This window comes from Neomonachus schauinslandi, chromosome 11 (genome assembly GCF_002201575.2).
Source record: "Neomonachus schauinslandi chromosome 11, ASM220157v2, whole genome shotgun sequence".
NCBI classification, from domain to species: Eukaryota; Metazoa; Chordata; class Mammalia; order Carnivora; family Phocidae; genus Neomonachus; species Neomonachus schauinslandi.
Genome location: NC_058413.1, coordinates 85,554,660 through 85,568,315, shown reverse-complemented (window position 1 = coordinate 85,568,315; position 13,656 = coordinate 85,554,660). Strand labels below are relative to the sequence as shown.

The following is a 13,656-nucleotide window of genomic DNA, read 5'->3' as shown; positions in this document are numbered from 1 at the left end:
TTGTGAATATACTAACAACCACTAAAGTATATACTTTAAATGGGTGAATTTTATATGTAAGTTGTATTTCAATGAAGATTTTTTTTTTTCAATGGAGATATTTAAAAAAAGAAAAACTTTATAAGGACTTTTTCAATTTTGTCTGTGTCCCCAAGAACTGCTTTGCTTACTTTCATATGCTCAGAATCAGGTATTGTCTGGTCCCTGATCAGTGACAACTGGCCTTTAGCCGAGCCCTGAAATAAAAAGTTACACAAGCATTATTCTTTTGGACCACTGCAGTTCTCATGAGTTGTCTCAATCTAAAACTGCCGCCTCTTCCAGGCCAAACATCTGCTTCCTTCATGTTTCCTCTCTGTAACACTAACTACTACACTTACCTCTAAACTGATTTCACCAATGACAATTTGGAACTGCAAGTGGCCATTTTGGGGAGAACTTCTGACATAAACAAGACTGTTCACTTGAGATGCATCAACACTGTGCCACGCTAGAGTGGGGATTTTAAGAGGCACTGCTGTGGATATTTCCAATGTGTGGCCTTGCTGTCTCCCACACAACCCTGGTAAGACATGGGTATGGACCAAACACTGAAGTGCACTTAAATACCTCCAAATAAGCAATCAGTTTGTTCTGGTTATTGTTTATTTTTAGGGTGGCTTGAGGCTTTCTCATGCTAAAGAGCTATGCTATAATGGTGGGGAAAAAATTACTAGATTTTGTTATTCCTGACTAGGGAAATCCCAACTTATTTTCCAGTAACAGGACCACACATTCACTGATATTATTGTTAAGAACTCCATAAATGTTCTATTTTACTGAGACTTTCCACTGTTCTTATCATCCACAAACTTCAAGAAAAATAAAGAGAACAAATATTATGTAGCCATAAAAAAAAAGAAAAAAGACATCTTGCCATTTGCAGCAACATGGATGGACTTTAAGGGCATTATGCTATGTGAAATCAGAGAAAGACAAATACTGTATGATCTCACTTATAGCTGGAATCCCAACAAATCAAGCTCAAAGATAACAGAGAAAAGAGAACAGAGGGGTGGCTGCCAGAGGCAGGGGGTTGGGAGGATGGGAGATACAGGTAAAGGTGGTCAAAAGGTACAAACTTCCAGTATAAAATAATTAAATCATGGGGACGTAATATACAGTATGGTGACTATAGTTAGTATCGTGCTGCATATCTGAATGTTGCTAAACGAGTATATCATATCTTAAAAGTTCTCATCACAAGAAAAAATTTCTTGTAATTATGTGTGGTAGCATATGTTAACTAAACTTACTGCTGTCATCACTTTGTAATACATGCAAATATCGAATCATTATATAATGTACGTTAATTACACCTGAATAATAATGATGATAATAATAATAATAAAACATCACTGGTTTAAATTAAGACAGACCTAAGAGACCAAAAAAAGGGACAAAAGACTACAAATGGAATGTTAAAAAAACAGAAAATAGAATACCACATTTATTATGATTTTTTATATTCAAAAAAACAAAACAGGATAACAAATGCAATTCCTTTTTTTTTTTTTTTAAAGATTTTGTTTATTTGTTAGAGAGAGGGAGCACAAGCAGGGGGAGCAGCAGGCAGACGGAGAGGGAGAAGCAGGCTCCCCGCTAAGCAAGGAGCCCAATGAGGGGCTCAATCCCAGGACCCTGGGATAATGACTCTAGTGGAAGGCAGAAACTTAACTGAGCTACCCAGGCACCCCAACAAATGGAATTCTAAAACTATAGTCATCAAAGCACTTAAAAACCCTCAAACTTCCACAGCCCCAAGTACTGCCAAGAGCCTTGATGGGAATAAGATAAATGCTCTTTAGGACTCACAAGCTAACTCCTTATGAGTTAATAATAGGCTGCCTTTTACAAGTGGGAATTTTAGTTTAAATCTTAGGTTCTAACTTTTTACCAGCTGATATGACTGAATACAAGAGAGTTGCAGCTTTATCACAAACAGGTATGAGCTGCATTTTGAAAACATTCACCAAAGAAGCTTCTGAATGATTTAAAATCTCGAGTTTTGGTCCTCTGGAAAAGATGTCACCAGAGAAAACTTGTCATTGACTATCACTTAGAAGGGAATTGATCAGGTACTAACAACTGATTTAGCAGTAAAATTTCAAGGTACTGTTCACTAGATTCATGTTTCCCAACTTAGAGGACATAACAACATATCTTTTTGAGGGATCCTTCAAAAGATACTGACTTTAAAAGTAGACAGCTCCTTCCCAAGATGACAAAATCATATTAGTTTCCTGATTCTTCAGTAGTCTTTTCTATCTTTACTACTAAATCTACTATCACTACTAATCTTGTCTAATGCAACTAATGTGATCTCTCATCTACATCCCATTGTTTTCAACTCCCTAAGATCTCCTTTTGTCACTTAAGGAAAAACAAAACTCTTGTAGGTTTTCTCCAGACCATAATGACTACTTTGAATTTAACAGATCACTGAATCTATTATCCTCTATCTGATCTAGCTGACAAAAATTTAATAACTATTCCTTTAAACATATCAGAAGGTAGCTTCCCTTTTAATGGCCCCTTGTATCATATTATATTTCACCTCTGAGCCTTGAGAAAAAATGTTCCTTGATCTGACATCATGGAAATGCTTCTGCTGAAGTCGTTATAACCCTATCATCAAGGCCTATTCAATCAGAAAGACATTAATACTGGGGCTATCCTGATTATGACAGTCCCAGAGCTTGTTCTCTTCAGAGACACTTCAGTCTGGTTTGCAGAACCTGTTTTAACTGATTGACAGTTTCCTCAAGGAATCTGTCCATTTTAAGGGACATAAAACCGACTCACTCCTGTCATAATGAATAATACTTATATTCCCCAAACCCCACCACTAGGATACTGCTTCTTGTGATCACAGAGTTTACAGGTGCCTGCTGCACACTAATTTACCCTGTGTATTTGTGGTAACTGTCAGGGATTTTCAGACATTAAAACTACTACCCCAAATTGTACAACTACTATGTTCCTGGTGGTCTTTTGCTGGAGGGCACTGACATACTTAATGGATAGGTATTACTACCCTTACTTTATAGTTATGGGAACTCATTGAGGTTAAATGACTTTCTCAAAGTCTCACATCTATTACGTGGCAGAAACCGGTAGCAGATTCTAGATCTGACTCCAACCCCTGAACTTTTATTTTATTTATTTATTTATTTTTTTAAAGTTTTTTTTTTTTTTTTAAGATTTTATTTATTTATTCATGAGAGACAGAGAGAGAGAAGCAGAGGGAGAAGCAGGCTCCCCGCTGAGCAGGGAGCCTGATGCGGGACTCGATCCCAGGACCCTGGGATCATGACCTGAGCCGAAGGCAGACGCTTAACCGTCTGAGCCACCCAGGCGCCCCCAACCCCTGAACTTTTAATCATTAGTTATACCTTCTCCATATGATCAATGTTGTAATTCCACCATTATTCTAGCTGCCCACCTCAACAAATTATCTATTCACTACTGTTACTGAGAAAACTGTCAAATTATCTCTTAATATAACTGACCCCTGTAACAATTGCTTTACTTTTGATGGCAGATTTTAAAGTTTAGAAAAAACTGAATTCCTTTAACATAGTAAACTGTGGATTATCTAGAACTTTTTATTTTGTCTTTAGTGCCTAAAGATAATTGAATACTTCAAGACAAATAATAAAGCCATATCATGAAGTCTTTCTCACTTACAGTATTTTTTCTTAAAACTATACCAGATATTGATGACCATCTTTTTGAGTACCAAGACCCAACCGAAACTTAGCAGACCTTCTCTTTTAAATTTGCTGTATTTATTGCTTCTATTTGCCCTAAACTGGGGATGTCAGATTTTACAACCCACTGCTGGGCCAACTGGCAACAAAAGGAACTTAAAAGAACAGGTAAACTCCTATCTGAATTAACTTCATGGATAATCAAATTATTATTTTAGAATTTTGTAATAATGGGCGCCTGGGTAGCTCAGTTGGTAAGCGTCTGCCTTCAGCTCAGGTCACGATCTCAGAGTCCTGGGATGGAGCCCCACTTTGGGCTCCCTGCTCAGTGGGGAGTCTGACTCTCCCTCTCCTCCCCAGTCGTGCTCTCTCTCTCTCTCTCACTCAAATAAATAAAATCTTAAAAAAAATTTTTTTTGTAATAATGAATGTGTTAAATATTATATTCTCAGTCCCTAGGAAAGACAAACTACCTTTTAGAGATCTTCTTTAATAAATTAGTGTAAAATTAAGTACTCTTCTGAAGTATTCTTATGGAATACAGAAAAAAGGTACCATACATATTTTTCCTTTCTCCTGCCCACATTTTTTGACTGCTTACTATACTCCAGGAATTGAACTTTATTGTAAAGCTTTGTTTTATTGTATAGATTTGGAGCTAAGATAGGTTAATTGACAGTGATTAGTATACTTACTATGAAGGCAAGGAAAACAACTTCTTTGGATTATTTGATTATATGATATTCAGATCATAGTTATTCACAGGTCAGCTTTATAATAGAATCTACATATTTGATGGTATCTATTGGAAATAAATCATACTTATATAACTGATAGGTTTATTCTATTTAAGTTCCTAACTTCTCTATTTAATCATGTTAGTAAGATAGAAAGGCAAAATCTCAACTGATTAGATATACCTGAGAGTGGTAAAATCAGACTATTTCACATGCCTAGTTAGCAAGATAATGAGTTAGATTAATATTTGGTTTCTAAGTTCTCAGATAAAATGATTAAAATAGCAATATTCATTAAAGAGTTCATTATTCAGAAGGTGTTTTGAGGATTAAAGATTAGTAATTTAACAAAAACTTGGTCATATGAACAAATAGCTAATATTAAATATATTATTGAATGTGTGGTCACTGGAATTCTTCAAAAGTATCCTGACCCATGTCCATCGATAGATGAATGTTGTTAAAGATGTGGTATGTACACACACACACACACACACACACAGGAATACTGCTCAGCCATAAAAAAGAATGAAATCTTGCCATCTGCAATAACATGGATGGATCTAGAAGGTATAATGCTATGTGAAATAAGTCAGTCAGAGAAAGACAAATACCATATGATTTCACTCATATGTGGAATTTAAGAAACAAATAAAGAAAAAAGACAAAAATCAAAAAACGGACTCAAATATAGAGAACTGATGGTTACACAGAGGAGATGACTGAAATAGGTGAGGGGGATTAAGAGCACACTTATCATGATGAGCACTGAGTAATGTACAGAATTGTTGCATCATTATATTGTACACCTGTAACTAATAGAACACTGTATGTTAATTATACTGGAATTAAAATTTAAACCAAAAAAAAAAAAAGAAAAAAAAATCTTGACCCAAAGACTTATATATGATCTTTAGTTGGTGCTGTGGGTAGAACTGTGTCTCCCAAAAAGCTATATTCAAGTCCTAACCCTTGATACGTAGAAATGTGACTCTATTTGGAAATACTGTCTTTGCAGATGTAATCAAGTTAGATGAGGTCATCCTGAGTAGGGCGGGCCCTGATCCAAGGACTAGTGTCCTTATAAGATAAGGGAGATTTGGAGCCAGAAACACAGGACAGCCACATGAAGATGGAGGTAGAAACCAGAGGGATGCAACTACAAGTTGAGGAAGAGCAAGGAGTACTAGTAACTGCCAGAAGCCAGGAAGAGGCAAGAAAGAACCCTTTTCTACAACCTTCTAAGGGAGCATGGCCCTGCCAACACCTTGATTTCAGACTTCTAACCTTCTGAAAGATGAGAGAATAAACTATTGTTTTGTATCATCCAGTTCGCAGTACACTTTGTAGTGACAACACTGAGAAACTCATACAGTGGGTCAAAATTCAAGAAATCAACAAAGTTAAAAGTTAATATGGCATTCCTGGTTCTCCAATCTTTTGGAGAACTCCTCCTTAGTATTCTTTATCGGCACTTCTTCTCTCCCTGAATATAGATATTTCTCAAGGATCAGTCCTTTGGTTTTAGCTTATATATTTTCCTGTTGAGATTCAATCTGTCACTGCTAAAAGAAAAGCCCTAAACTGGTAATCTTTAGTCTTGATTTCACCAATCTTGCTTTTTCAACTGCTTTGTAGCATGACATTACTTGGTCATCACCCAAGCATAATTCACACAGACTTGACCTTATTGACTTACTCTTAAAACTAGGTTCCCATCTTCTTCCACTGATTTTCATATTTATAGTAACTGAATTTAACAGACTCCTATCCGTTATATAATTACCATTATTTTTTGTACCATTAAGAAAAAGTAACTGTAAAAGATTAATTGTAAGACTATCTCTATTTAGATAATATGAAAAATTATGACTTAGAATCAGTGAATAAGATGTTATCACTATTTTTCTAGTCATCTAAAGTTCTCCAACCCCTCCCATTCCCTCCATTCACATATTCAATATCATTAGGTAGTAATGATTCTTCCTTTATGAAGTCTTTTATATTTCTTTATAGTTTTACTCTAAGCATCTTCATTCACACAAAAACAACTCTCCTGTAACTAGTTTCTGTGTCTCTGCCCAGCCAAACTCCCCTGAATACTAATACCAAATTAATTTTCCTAAGTATCTATAAGTGTCTTATTTTTATTCCCTTTAAGGTAGACTCCTTATTACCACGAGGATAACATTCAAGCTTATGTGGCCTAGCTGTGGCAGACACTGCTAGTTGCACATAGTATCCATGCTCCTCCAATTCTGTTTGAGGCAGCTATATATCCAACTAATATACATATCTTCTCAGATTCCCTTACAGCTAGGAAAGACCACATGACATAATCTGGCAGCTTTTTAAAGGATTTCTGGGAACATTTGTGCTTTCTTGATAGAAGCACTGCCCCTTGCTAGAATATGAGGCTAAAGGTGAAGCAAGCATCTTGTAACTAAGAAGCATATCAATGAAACTGACAAACTAAGGATGGTGGATTATAAATGTACAAGGGACATAGGCCAGACTGATTACACTAAAGCCACCATACCAGTCTTGGACTTCATACTTCTGAACATTTTATGTGATAAAAATAAAACCCTGTTTGGTCTAAGCCACTTTGATGGGATCTGTTATATGTAGTTAAATGCAATCCTAAGTGAAACTAGTGTTTAAGATTCTTCATGATATGCTCTCAACTGCTAATTTTGTCTTCTCTCTCATTATTTCCAATACTTGCAGGCTTCCATGGTTTATTCACATCATTTTAAACTGAATTTGCCGCTTCCCAAACATGCAATGGTTTTCCACTTCTCTGGGCTTTTATTCATTTTCAAAGAAAAGTCATTCCCTCTCCTGGGCAAACTCATACTTACTAAAATCCAGTTCAAATATATAGTGCTAACTTACTCTTTCCTTTGTGACCACCCTTAACACTTTGTTCATATCTCTAGCCTAGTACTAATCACTGATTTACACCTCTGCTTCCTCAATTAGACTATTAAACCCTCAGATGCAGGGACTATGTCTTTTTCATCATATATCCCCAATGTTTGGCACAGCGTAAGTTTTCAGTAAATATTTTGACGAAGAATAAAACACTAACCGGATTTTTAAAAACTGGTATATTCTGCATTGAAAATAATTCACAATTCATATATAACATAATCTGTCTCTGACCCGTCAGAAATTGTTTAGCTATTTTCTTTCTCAATGCATAACTTGTAAAAAAAAAAAAAAAAAAAAAAAAAGTACTAATAGTATCTAAAAAAAATCCAGTTACTGTGTTTTATTCTTTTTCATGATTCCTATAGGATCCAGCACACAACTTTTATCTAAAAGGTACTTAAAAATGCTCAAATTGAAAAAAAAAATGCTCAAGTTGACTTTACAATATCATGAAAAACAGAGAAGACATTATACCTATGGAGGAAGACTGTGGACTAATCAGAAGGTCTTCTTGGACTTGTTCACTTCCTGGCACTGTCTGCTGATCACTCAGTGAACTCTGAGATGCACTGACAGGCTGAGACACTTCCTCATGGACCTCCTCATCACTTAACCTTTCTACTTTGACCCGGACATCTTCTTCAGTACCCAGAGGCAAGGTAGTTTTTGTGCTCTCACAAGTCACATACTCAGTCATTCTTCTCCCTGTCTCAGATGGGCCAGGTAATTCTAAAGTCCGGTTATTTTCTGCCTGCTTAACCTTATCAGGCTGAATCCTTCGATCAATTCCAAAAGGAAAAGTCCAGGGAAAAGCTAAAGAAGAATCAACTGGTTGATTTCTATTTTCTGAGTAGGAAGCTGAAGAATTCAACACTTGGGGAGAACTTGTTTGCGTGCTACACTTTACAGGACTTTCAGGAGACATAACAATGTAGCTTTTGCGCTTTCTCCGGGACTCTCGGCAGACAGGAATGGTTCTTTCTACCACACTGCACTCTGAAGACACAGGCGAAATACTTCCATCTCGAGAAGTAAAATTGCAGTTAGAGTTATTTTCCTGTCCAGCATCTAGACCCTTTTCTGGTTGGCTGTTGGGTGTATTCCATAAAATGCTTGATTTCATGAACTCTGAGCAGGTGCTAGCAACACTAAACATTTGCATATAGCTGGCTGCAGCTAGAACATCAATGATATTTTCTGTGTTAATTGACAGAGTGGCTGTGTAAGCATATTCTAAAAGGGGTATAAAGCCAGTCACTGTAACATGATGCAAATCCAACACATTCTTGTTCTCATCCTCTGCTTGGCCTACAAGTTTGGTGCGAAAGAAATCACTGCAAGCTGCTAGTACCACCTTATGTGCCCGGAAGATTTTGTCCTGGACACGAATTGTGATATCACAAAAATGTCCATCATTCCGCAGCATATTAAGCTTTCCAAGCATTTCCTGGCTGTGGGAAGAGGAGCTATGAGTAAATGTTTTCACACCCATCTTTTCCTTCCTCTTCTACAGATGCTCTTCAAGGATGCAAATGAATCAGAAATGTCCTAAAAAACACATAAAATAAGCATTAATTGACGGTGTAGTGGTTGAAATAGAAGGTGATTTACATTATTTTCATGTGGCCACTGTGCTAAATAAAAAAAGCTGAAGGATGGTAGAGAGAAAGTTCAAGGTAGGGAATATATTAAAATACATTCTCCTTACCATCCCCCCAAACTCTCCAATCAGTGGAGTCTGTAAGCTAACGTTTTAATGAGCTGGATAGTTTTAAATAATAAGTTTGTATATAAGACAATTATATAGATTTACAATTATAGAGTGCTCTCTATGTGCCAAACACTGTTCTAAATGCTTCACAATTGATATTTTAGTTGACTGTCCTATCTATCAATGAGGACATTATTACTCCTGTTTAACAGAAAAGGGCTATTTTGCTAAATCAGAAAGTTCTTTTTTTTTTTTAAAGATTTTATTTATTTATTTGACAGAGAGAGACACAGTGAGAGAGGGAACACAAGCAGGGGGAGTGGGAGAGGGAGAAGCAGGCTCCCCGCAGAGCAGGGAGCCCGATGAGGGACTCGATCCCAGGACCCTGGGATCATGACCTGAGCCGAAGGCAGTCGCTTAACCAACTGAGCCACCCAGGCGCCCAAGTCAGAAAGTTCTTAAGTGGCAGACCAAAGGTTCATATCCAGACAGGCTGGCTCTACAGCTTCCCTCTTAACCTTAACGCTATATACTGCCTCTTTTAGGATATAAAGTGATTAAATATAGGGGGTTAAGACTTTAAGTTTTAGAATGTGATAGGCCTGGATTCCTTCCTCAACAATTCCTCCATGGTTGTTACCTGTAACAACCTGTTACCTGTAAATGAAACAATATATATAGTAATGCTTAGCACAGTACTTGGCGCTCTGTGAATGCTCAACAAATGAAAGCAGTTATTTTTATTGTTTATGTTCCTCATACAATGAAACAAACTTTCTGGAAATAAATTTATTAAAAAAATGGCTAGTAATCAATTAACTGATTGGATTTTCCCTTAAAAAAGAAGTTAGTTTGCCTTTATCAGATTTCACATTTACTAAAAATACAAAAAACTGACATTCTCAAATAGTTTTAATTTAGCACATCTAATAATGCTTCAGTTTTTATTTTATTTTTTTTAAAGATTTTATTTATTTATTTGAGAGAGAGAGAATGAGAGACAGAGAGCACGAGAGGGCAGAGGGGAAAGCAGACCCCCCGCTGAGCAGGGAGCCCGATGTGGGACTCGATCCCGGGACTCCAGGATCATGACCTGAGCCGAAGGCAGTCGCTTAACCAACTGAGCCACCCAGGCGCCCAATGCTTCAGTTTTTATAGTACTTTTCCCCTAACCTCTTTTTTACACCCTCTATGTGAAGTCAGGGAGGCCTCTTGATAAAGACAAGAAAGCTAATGCTCAGAAAAGTTACCTGACTAACAAATGACAAAGCTACAGTCTGGGTCTTTTGACTCTTAGATCACAGTACTCTTCCAGTGTAAAAAAAAAATACAACTATGTACATTAATTATTTTATCTGTTATAAATAACTTTCTTATTGTTAGTACTGAAATAAGTGTAAAACAAAGCCACTTTGGAAATTATCTCTAGATAAAAAAGATTTCAAATACTTCAAAAATACAGTCATCAATTTTAAAAGATGCTAAAGATGATGAATCTTTAATGGAACTGGAAAAATGTTTGGTTCTGAGTATTAAAATGAATGCACAATTACTGATATATAGTGGACACTCAGTAGTACATATTACTATATATTTGGTGAAAAATATGATGAAAGAGTATTTGTATCCACATCACAGACACAGAGCAAGAGAACATGAGGTCTTTTAAAAAATTTTTTTATTGTTATGTTAATCACCATACATTACATCATTAGTTTTAGATGTAGTGTTCCATGATTCATTGTTTGTGCATAACACCCAGTGCTCCATGCAGAACGTGCCCTCTTTAATACCCATCACCAGGCTAACCCATCCTCCCACCCCCCTCCCCTCTAGAACCCTCAGTTTGTTTTTCAGAGTCCATCGTCTCTCATGGTTCGTCTACCCCTCCAATTTCCCCCGCTTCATTCTTCCCCTCCTGCTATCTTCTTCTTTTTTTTTTTTTTTCTTAACATACATTGCATTATTTGTTTCAGAGGTACAGATCTGAGATTCAACAGTCTTGCACAATTCACAGCACTTACCAGAGCACATACCCTCCCCAGTGTCTATCACCCAGTCACCCCATCCCTCCCACCCCACCCCCACTCCAGCAACCCTCAGTTTGTTTCCTGAGATTAAGAATTCCTCATATCAGTGAGGCCATATGATGCATGTCTTTCTCTGTTTGACTTATTTCGCTCAGCATAATACCCTCCAGTTCCATCCACGTCGTAGCAAATGGCAAGATCTCATTCCTTTTGATGGCTGCATAATATTCCACGAGAACATGAGGTCTTAACCTGAGATTCGTGGATTCCCTAAGGGAGCCACGATCCTTCTGAAACTGTATACAGAATAATGTCTGCATGTATGTACAACAGCTTTCATCATATTCAAGGGAATCATTGGTAGGAGTATGGGTATTTATTCTTTTTTTTTTTTTTTGCACATTAAGCAAATTTTTTCTTTAAAAAAACCCCAGCATACTGCTACAAAACTGGGGTTTCAGGTCCTCTTGGTTCAAACTCTAAAGTCATACACAGTAGGTCTACTTTTTCTTTTCCCTTAAAAAAGCCTTCAAAAACTGAAGATGGCAATCATATGCCACTCTTTCCTATGGTTTCTCTTCTTAAAACTAAACATCCCTAATCCCTTTAAGTGCTCCTTAAAATTTGATTAACATCCTTGTTCTCAACCATCTCCACTTTTCAATGTTCCTTTAATAATGGTCCCCAGAACTGCATGCAAATATGGTAGGTATGGTAGGATTATAACTGAGCATAACTTTACTATTTTTACCTCCCTTGTTTTGGGCACAAATATTAGTAAGACTGAATCAGGTATTCTAACAGTCAAATTATAACGGATTTTGCTCAATAGTGGATTCACCAAATGTGAGACACTTTATTATGTGAAGGGAGGAGCTTAAGTACAAATAAAACATTATCCTCGACCTCACTGAGCTTACAGTCCTTATGAAAGACATGTTCCTAACTGAGACTACGAAGGTATGCAGCCGTGCTATGTGAAAGCAATGAATGAAGTAATTAATTCTGAATGTACAAGGGAGAATAGGCATCACAGAGGATAGGGCCTAATGAAAGTAGAATTCTGCCGGGTGATAAAGCAGAAAGGAGTTCCACGCTATCATGGGATCACACATGATCTCAGTGAGTGTTCACCATCCTGATGTGCTTCCCTGTGCAATGTATGTACTGACAAATTGTTAATGGGCACGGTACAACATTCTAAATGTGAGCATGCACCTGAAACTAATATAACGTTGTATGCTAAGTATACTGGAATTAAACTAAAAAATTTAAAAAAAAATTAAAGGGCGCCTAGGTGTCTCAGTCGGTTAAGCGTCTGCCTTTGGCTCAGGTCATGATCCTGGAGGCCTGGGATAGAGACCTGTGTCGGGCTCCCCACTCAGTGGGGAATCTGCTTCTCCCCTTCCCTCTGCCCTCCCCCATCTTCCCCCTCCGCCCGCTCGTGCTCACTCTCTCTAGTGCTTTCTTTCAAAATAAATAAAATCTTTAAAAAAAAAAAAAGGGTAAAAGAAAATGTGAGCATGCAGAGGGTGGTGTCAGTTTAAACATTAAACAATCCATTAGATAAACATCCCTTTGAACGTACTATGCAGATAAATGTGTATGTAAAGGGGAAAAAAGAAAAAAAAAAACCTGAAGATTTCTAGCTGAATAAGGTCACTGAATATTCTAATATGGGAAGACAAAATGATCAACCTGGGATAACACAACAGAAAGGATAAAAAGCATAAAGTCCTGTGCCAAGACAGCCAGGTAAGGCCACTGAAATCATTATCTTGATTGTTATCAGAGATGAGTTCAAATATAAATCTACTTCATATACCCTTCCCAAAGACAAGTAATCACAATACACTAGGCAGCTAAAATTGGTCTAAGCAAAACCACTGTTTAATGTGTTTGCTGATTCTCTCATAGGAATGAGATGAAAAGGAGGAAATGTTCTGGCAAATAAATGAAGAAGGAGTATCAGAAGTACAAGATAACCATCATTTAAAAGTATTAGTATGAACTCATAAGGACCTAATGAAATCTTATTCAGTAAGTATGAGTAGCCACTGGGGAGTAGTACAGTCTTATCTACATTTTAAAAAGGTTATTCCGATGGCAATATAGAGGGTAGATTTGAGGGTGGCTATTACAACAGTATGAGTATATGATAAAATAAAATCAAACTAAGTGGCACTGAGGATAGAGAAAATACATTTAAGAAATATTTAGGAGGTAAAATCACCTTCTATCAGGGATGGGGTCAGGGAGTAGCTAGGAGAGAAGAATCTGACCCGAGGTTTCTAACGTGGGTGACTGAGTGGATGGTGTTTTCACCAAATAAAGAGAATGAAAGAGGAAGAAGGATTTTGGTAGGGGTTAATGATGAAGAGAAAGAATATTTTGGTTTTAGGCATACTAAATTAGAAAAACTAAAGAGGAGTGTTTGTGTAAATTTATATATGAAGTTGCCCATTTTTTTAAAAAAAGAATTTATTTAT

The 13,656-nt window shown here is 36.9% G+C and overlaps 1 protein-coding gene across 2 annotated transcripts in view; it reads right to left on the bottom strand.

Annotated features, from left to right (window-relative positions):
• ZBTB44 (zinc finger and BTB domain containing 44) overlaps positions 1-13,656 on the bottom strand; it is a 61,680-nt gene that overhangs the window by 16,174 nt on the left and 31,850 nt on the right. For both annotated transcript variants that reach the window (XM_021696286.2, XM_021696287.2), the window contains exon 2: positions 7,901-8,974. In XM_021696286.2, coding sequence (XP_021551961.1) covers positions 7,901-8,918 — 1,018 coding nt within the window. In that variant the 5' untranslated portion in view covers positions 8,919-8,974. The remainder of the gene's footprint in view (positions 1-7,900; positions 8,975-13,656) is intronic.